General features: G+C 32.7%; 1 protein-coding gene across 1 annotated transcript; it reads left to right on the plus strand.

Moving 5' to 3' along the window:
• Positions 1-2,131: 2,131 nt before the first annotated feature.
• LOC103721521 (ferroptosis suppressor protein 1-like) lies at positions 2,132-7,832 on the plus strand. Its single transcript, XM_008811772.4, has 4 exons — positions 2,132-2,326; positions 3,772-4,028; positions 5,929-6,380; positions 7,386-7,832. Exons 1-4 carry the CDS (start codon positions 2,196-2,198, stop codon positions 7,644-7,646), a joined length of 1,101 nt encoding a protein of 366 aa, XP_008809994.2. The 5' UTR covers positions 2,132-2,195; the 3' UTR covers positions 7,647-7,832.
• Positions 7,833-8,064: the final 232 nt, after the last annotated feature.

The raw sequence follows: 8,064 nt of genomic DNA on the forward strand, positions 1-8,064 counted from the left end.
CATTAAGAGTTATACAAAGGAACTTATCCTATCGCTTGCTTTTATGAGCACTAGCACCATAGGGATGAGGAAAACATAAAACAGTGTTCCTTTTAGTCACACTCTGATTTGTTTATACCCATTGAATCTTTTAAGGTTGGATTTCCACCGTGGTGATCTATCTTTATGGGCTAAGCCTCATCCCTCTCGATGACTTTAGAACTACTATTATAGACAAATCTTTTGTAAGCTGATTAACCAAATTATTTTCTGATTTTACAAAATTCAAAGCTATAACGTTATTTTTCAATTTAAATCTTAATAATTTATGATGCACTTTTAAGTGCCGGTTCATTCTTACATTGGCATTTTCTTGATTGCACTTATCTATTGTAGATTTATAATCACAATGTAAGGAAACATGTGGTAAAGGTGACTCATCTACAGGAAGGTCTACAAGCGCTAGGTTTAGTATCATGCAATTTTTTGTTTGAATTTTTCAAATTAGTAATAATTGATTACTAATTTAGTGCTAGCAAAACAATTATTGTAATTGAGATCTAATATATCAAATCAATGAATTATCTAATTTATTACCTTATTAGAATAATTGATTACTAATTTTGTGCTAGCAAATTAATTATTGTAATTGAGATCTAAAATATTAATTCAATAAATTATATAAATTAGAATTGATTTATTGTCTTATTAGAATAATAGATTACTAATTTTATGCTAGCAAATCAATTATTGTAATTGAGATCTAAAATATCAATTCAATTAATTATATAAATTAGAATTGATTTATTACCTTATTAGAATAATAGATTACTAATTTTGTGCTAGCAAATCAATTATTGTAATTGAGATCTAAAATATCAATTCAACGAATTATATAAATTAGAATTGATTCATTACCTTATTAGAATAATAGATTACTAATTTTGTGCTAGCAAAACAATTACTGTAATTGAGATATAAAATGTCAATTCAATGAATTATATAAATTCGAATTAATTTATTGCCTTATTAGAATAATAGATTACTAATTTTGTGCTAGCAAATCAATTATTATAATTGAGATCTAAAATATCAATTCAATAAATTATATAAATTAGAATTGATTTATTGCCTTATTAGAATAATAAATTACTAATTTTGTGCTAGCAAATCAGTTATTATAATTGAGATCTAAAATGTTAATTTAATAAATTATATAAATTAAAATTAATATATTATCTTATTAGAATAATAGATTACTAATTTTGTGCTACCAAAATAATTATTGTAATTGAGATTTAAAATGTCAATTCAATAATTTATATAAATTAGAATTGATTTATTGTCTTATTAGATTAATATATTACTAATTTTGTGTTAGCAAATCAGTTATTGTAATTGAGATCTAAAATATTAATTCAATAAATTATATAAATTAGAATTGATTTATTACCTTATTAGAATAATAGATTACTAATTTTGTACTAGCAAAACAATTATTATAATTGATATCTAAAATGTCAATTCAATAATTTATATAAATTAGAATTGATTTATTGCCTTATTAAATTAATATATTACTAATTTTGTGCTAACAAATCAGTTATTGTAATTGAGACCTAAAATGTTAATTCAATGAATTATATAAATTAGAATTGATTTATTACTTTATTAGAATAATAGATTACTAATTTTGTGCTAGCAAAATAATTATTATAATTGGGATCTAAAATATCAATTCAATGAATTATATATTATGGATTAACTAATTTTCGAATTTTTCGTTTGAATGAGATGTGGAAATTACTTCCTGAGCAGTCTAAATGGAGGTACGATAAACTTCTTGAAAATTAAACAAATTATTATCTTTTTAGAATGATTTACTGAATTATATATTACTAAAAAGAAAATAAAGAAGCACTTCTTTGGATTGTTAGTAATATATCACCTAACTAAGCAAATAAATCTATAATTATAATTAATAAATTTTTTTAAAAAAATAATATATATATATATTTTATTTAGCATCAAAATAAATTTATTATAGCACAAAATAAATTTATTTATTTAATAAATTTAAATCTGTAAATCATACGGATCTCCTGACGTTAAATTTTTTAAAAAATAAGAATCCGATTCGACCGGACCCATTTGTACCCCAAGACTTTAAATGCGAACGCTCGAGGCCAGGGATTCCCGGAATAGCCCCCATCGCCATGGCAGGAGGAGGAGGAGGAGAGGGGAGCTCGAGGATGAACAACAGGGTGGTGGTGGTGGGCGGAGGAGTCGCCGGTGCGCTCGTCGCCAAGAACATGCAGTTCCACGCCGATGTTGTCCTCATCGACCCGTACGATTCATTTCCTTTCCTTTCTCTTCCTCGAACAATCAATCTGATGGATTTCTTCATGATTTCGGTTGCGTTTTCCTTGCGGTGTTCGATTTGGGGAAATCTGGGTACAGATTGGGTCGTGTTAATTGGAAAAACATCGTTTTTATGGGGGAACTGGGGTTTGATTTACGTTTTAGCTGTTAGACTGGTTGAGAATCGATATTTACTCTATTTATTCTAGGGTTTTGATGGAGATGAATCCGACAATAGATTGGCTTTTGACGATTTTAGTGAGAAAAATTGTAGTATATGATGTAGCAGCTTGTGATTGGGGCATGAGGTTTTTTCTTCTGTGCTAAAAATCTCTTGTTCACCTTTTCCCTCCCACATACTCACTCTCCGAGTTAAAACAAAGGATAGAAGGTTGATAAATATGCTGACCTTGATACGGGTGTAAGGGGAAAGCAAATGGAATTTGGAAGCCTTCTCTGTGAAAATTGGTGAATTTGTATTCAATGTTATTTATGAATTTAGTTTGGACTGCTTTATACACCTGTTTTATGAGCACTAGTTACTGATATGTTAAGTGGTGGCCGCTCCTCTGTGTCTATTACTTGTAGATGAAAATGTGGTTGATGTGGCTAAGAAAGGGTTGAGTATATATATATATATATATATATATATATATATATATATATATATATATATATATATATATATATATATATATATATATATATATATAATTATTAAGCAAATATCTGTGGAACAAACAATTGAAATGTCAAAGAGAACTGCTGTGATTTTTAGTGAGAATATGGGAGCAGGTGATTATGTAGTTAAAGTGCAAAGGGTCCAGGAATTCTTCAAGTATGTCACCTTTGCTAGCTCGGATTTAACTGGTGGAGTGATAAAAATATTGATTTCAATAAGGTGAAAGCAGGGTTGATGGACTGGAGACACACTCCTTTTTTCCTCATATCTAATATTGCCTGAATTAAGATTATACTGATCTATTGTTGTACATGTTTTATCATTTAAACTAAAATGCTAGATGGTATTGTGGACTTGTAGACATATGATAAATGATGAAAACTAAAGGCGGTAACTAAAAGAGATTGATGTGCCATGACAAATTTAAGGCTGTGCACCGATTGTTGCACATAATGTTCTCTTTGTGATACTGCTTTCTTAGGAATTCTAAAGTCCAATGCAAGATGTGGATGCTATCATAACTGGTGAATGCAAATACAATGTTGTGCCATGTTATCATTTGCATGTATTTTCAAAAATGCTGATGCCTTAAGTTAAAACTGATATGCCTGTGAGATGCCATTTCTTTTTCTCGAGTCTGCTGTTTCTTACTTGTGAAGGGTATAATCTTAGAGGTATCATATTCAACTAATTTAGTATTAGTTTGTTCAGTTTTCATTTTTTTAATGTACTTTTGTCCTTTTGATTAGGAAGGAATATTTTGAGATCACCTGGGCACAACTGAGATCGATGGTTGAGCCATCATTTGCAGAGAGATCAGTAATTAACCACACTGATTACCTTACCAACGGGAGAATTATTACATCCTCTGCAGTCAATGTTACTGAAGCAAAGGTCTTGACAGCAAATGGCCATTCCATTGCATATGATTATCTTGTCATAGCTGCCGGTCATGCAGATTCTACTCCGAGAAACCGAAAGGACAGGCTTGAACAGTTTCAACAAGGCATGTAGAAGGAGCACTTTCCTAACGTTCTTCTATATATTCAATATTGTCTATGAGGACACTCCTGATTGGGTATTTCATTTTACATGGGCCATGCTTTACATTGTTATATTTTGGTTCTGTTTGCCGAAGAACTACTTTTTGCATTATTTCTCATCATGAGGAAACTTCAAAGGCTCTTATTTTTTAACTTTTCCTTTATCAGTATTAACTACTATTGACCAGTTATATTTTTTCCCAATATAAATAGAGATAGCCTATTATGCTCGTGTTTAACTGTGAATCAACTAAGCAAAATTGCTAATGCCTGGGATTTGGTTGCAGATAGCTGGATGAAGCATTTTTATAGTATATGCTTTATCTCAAAGTCATCGCGAATAATTCGTTCATGCGATTTTAATTTTTCCCAATTATCAGTTAGATATAATTGGTGGCATCTACCTTGTTTTATTTAAGCTGAGTATCACTATTTAATCTGGGATGACTGCGAAATTTTTGTGCTGGGAATATCATTTTCTTATTCTTGAATAAACCTAACTGTATTAAACCCTAGTCTCCATTTATTTATCCATTTTCTCTCTCTGTTCAACTGTATGTATTTCTGTTTGCATTCATTATACATGTGCTATATAGTCACTAATTACCAGGGCTTCTGTTATGTGATGCAAGTTATAGGATGAATTATATCTGATGGGATGTTAGTTACTGCTAATTACCTGTTAGCCTTTTAACTTTTATTTCATTCAGTGTGTTGTTGAAATTTATATTACTCATGTCAAATCCATTTGCACATCTTTAACCAATTACTTAATACCTTCAAACATTTCAAGCCTTTAATGCAGAAAAATAAAATGAGTATTTTTAATATGGTTGCAGCCAACCAAAAAATGACTAGTTGAAACTAGCAACGACTAGATTCACTTTCTGTTGATTCTGCATGTGGCAAATCCTGAGGCCAAAGGAGTTGTTTGTTAGGAAGAGGAATCAAGAGAACAAATGTGGCTGATTAGATTTGTAGCAGTTGATGTTTTCAAGCTACTCTGTACACTTGAAGAAATCTGATAACAAAGAACCAAGAAGCAGTCCACATTTTCTCATCTTAATGGCAAGCATTATAATAGCTCAAAGGTTGATATTTGTCTTGCCACATTTTCCAAGAGTATAACCCTAATATTGTTTGCCCCAACGTTGTCACCATACAGGGGTTGATTAAACTTCATACCTTGTTTACATGTTTAAATCTCAGACAATAGAAAGTCCAAAAATAAAGCTAACCCATGACATTACCAAGTACTCTAAAATAAAGGTAGCCCATGACATTACTAAGTACTCGCCCAGTCGCACTTAAGACTCCATCCAGCCATATCTAGTCATTTATCTCTTGCGCTTGCACCTTAGCAAGTCCTCCTAGCAACACTGCAACTTCTCTATCTTAAAGTTAAAAAAAAAAAAAAAACTGACAATCTCATATACCATTTAGTTCTTCTTTTAATCTTGATCATGCACAATCTTGTTGGAATTGACTTCCATCAGACTTCACCCAAGTTATTATATTGTGACATTACTGTAGAATGTCATTTATAATAAGACTCCATCCAGCCATATCTAGTCATTTGTCTCTTGCACTTGCACCTTAGCAAGTACTCCTAGCAACACCGCAACTTCTCTATCTTAAGGTTAAAAAAAGAAAAGAAAAGAAAAACTGACAATCTCATATACCATTTAGTTTTTCTTTTAATCTTGATCATGCACAATCTTGTTGGAATTGACTTCCATCAGACTTCACCCAAGTTATTATATTGTGACATTACTGTAGAATGCATACTCTAGCCCAACATTTGTAGGAAAGATGATTAATCTCACTTATCTTATTGATGAGTATGACATTTTCCATATTTAGATAGCCAGAAGATTAAATCTTCACGTTCTGTTCTAATCATCGGCGGTGGTCCAACTGGTGTTGAACTTGCTGGAGAAATTGCAGTTGACTATCCAGAGAAGAAGGTGACTCTGGTCCATAAAGGATCAAGGTTGCTGGAATTCATAGGACTGAAAGCTTCCAATAAGGCAATGGACTGGTTGACATCGAAGAATGTAGAAGTGCTTTTAGGGCAGTCAATTGATTTAGACTCGATATCAGAGGCAGATGGAGTGTACACAACATCTGCTGGAGAAAAGATCACAGCTGATTGCCATTTTGTTTGTGTGGCAAAGCCACTGGGTTCATCATGGCTGAAGGAGTCTGTATTAGAGGATAGCTTGGACCAGAAGGGAAGACTGTTGGTTGATGAAAACCTGAGAGTCAGAGGCCGTGAGAATATATTTGCTATCGGAGACATCGCTGATGTTCCTGTAAGTCTGGCTTTTCAGTTATCTCTTGTGCTAAACATATCTTATTATCGCTAATAGAATCATCTGCACTTTCAAAGTTGCTTGATATGAAAATCATGATTGCATTCATTGTGAGAATGAGTTGCTTTTTCCTTCATTTATGTTCTTTTTAGTTCATAAAACAAGAATTAATTTTTTTCTATAAAAAGCACGTAAAACCTCACATCTATTTTATATAATACATTTTCAAACCTAATGATACTTTGTCTTTGTAATATACCTACCTGTTAAAGATTATGCCTTTTGGATTTTGTTATACAACAAAACTGAGAGGGCTCAGTCAAAAAAAAATAAAAAACTGAGAGGGTTGTCATATCATAAAGTTCGCTTTCATCAATTGTTGTCTAGTTCCCAAACAGGAGTTGCATCTTACAATGAAATGGATGTTTAAGTTTAGTGTATTTATATGTTGCCTTCAGCTTAATTTGTGTCTTTCCTTTTGTGGATCCCAGAAAACCCTCTATGGATCAAGGCTTTGTTTATCTGGGAGAAAATCATTGATCTTACCCTCTGCAATACATGGCCCCTGCACAATAAGTACATAGAATGGCGCAGATAGACCAAATTACCCTGTCATACTTTTTTCTAATGCTTGAACGTATAACAGTTATTGCAAGTCAAGCCCATTAAAGATACATAAATCCAAGATCTAAACTCTTTCAAGGCAATGACTCTCAGATTGCATATCATCTGCATTGCTAACAAAATTATTAATTTTTGTTGACCAAACAGGGGCACTGAACATGGTGTCTCAGCATATCTACAGTCTAACAACCATCATATCATTCACCACTGATTAATCTCACTTATTTTCTGTTTATCCATAGTCGATCGAGGTAAGATGCTAAGAGAATTTACACTGCATTTTTAATCCCCGATCTTGCAAACTTTGCCTTTAGGAAACCATGAACAAGTGTTTTTCATTTCCTGTAATTCCATCTGATTTGAATTTTCTTTTATGGGCAGGAAATCAAACAAGGATTCCTTGCACAGAAGCATGCCACGGTGGTTGTCAAGAACTTGAAGCAGTTGATCAAGGGAGCTGGTGAGAACAAGCTGGCCACTTACAAGCCTTCTTCTGCTATTGCAATTGTGTCGCTAGGAAGGAAAGAAGCAGTGGCGCAGCTGCCATTCGCAACAGTCATTGGGTGCTTACCTGGTATAATCAAGTCCAGGGATCTGTTTGTAAGCAAGACCAGGGAAGAGATGGGGTTGAACCCTCGCTAAGCCTAGAAAAGTATATGTAGCCAATTTTTTAATGTCATTTTGTCTCCATGGAAGCATGAACATATGGTTGTAGTTTTGGTGTAATAAATTTAATGCTGCACTTCTCTGATCTTGTCATGTACTGAAATCATCGAGAGAAGATTATGCAGCAGTTATATTGACAAGTAAAAATATCTTTGCCATGGATGCTTTAGCCTGCCTGGAAGTGAGATGAACGCAACTCTAAGAAACCAAGTTTCAAGATATTCTTCACTAGGTAGTTGAGGCCTTGAATCAAATGGAATTTAATGATGTGAGTATTTGGATGGACTTGATGTGAAGGTTTCTTGTGATCCCTTGAGCTATCCGATCTTTTGCTGAACAAGACAAAGTTTTCTTGTAAACATGGTGCCTGGGTGAGAGAGCATGTGGTAATTTT

This window comes from Phoenix dactylifera, chromosome 7 (assembly GCF_009389715.1).
Source record: "Phoenix dactylifera cultivar Barhee BC4 chromosome 7, palm_55x_up_171113_PBpolish2nd_filt_p, whole genome shotgun sequence".
NCBI lineage: Eukaryota > Viridiplantae > Streptophyta > Magnoliopsida > Arecales > Arecaceae > Phoenix > Phoenix dactylifera.

Bases quoted from the DNA above. Each gene is read 5' to 3' on its own strand.
- LOC103721521 (XM_008811772.4), top strand. From the start codon at position 2,196: ATGGCAGGAGGAGGAGGAGGAGAGGGGAGCTCGAGGATGAACAACAGG. The intron at 2,327-3,771 runs GTACGATTCATT...CCTTTTGATTAG, and splicing joins GATGTTGTCCTCATCGACCC to GAAGGAATATTTTGAGATCA. The intron at 6,381-7,385 runs GTAAGTCTGGCT...TTTTATGGGCAG, and splicing joins GAGACATCGCTGATGTTCCT to GAAATCAAACAAGGATTCCT.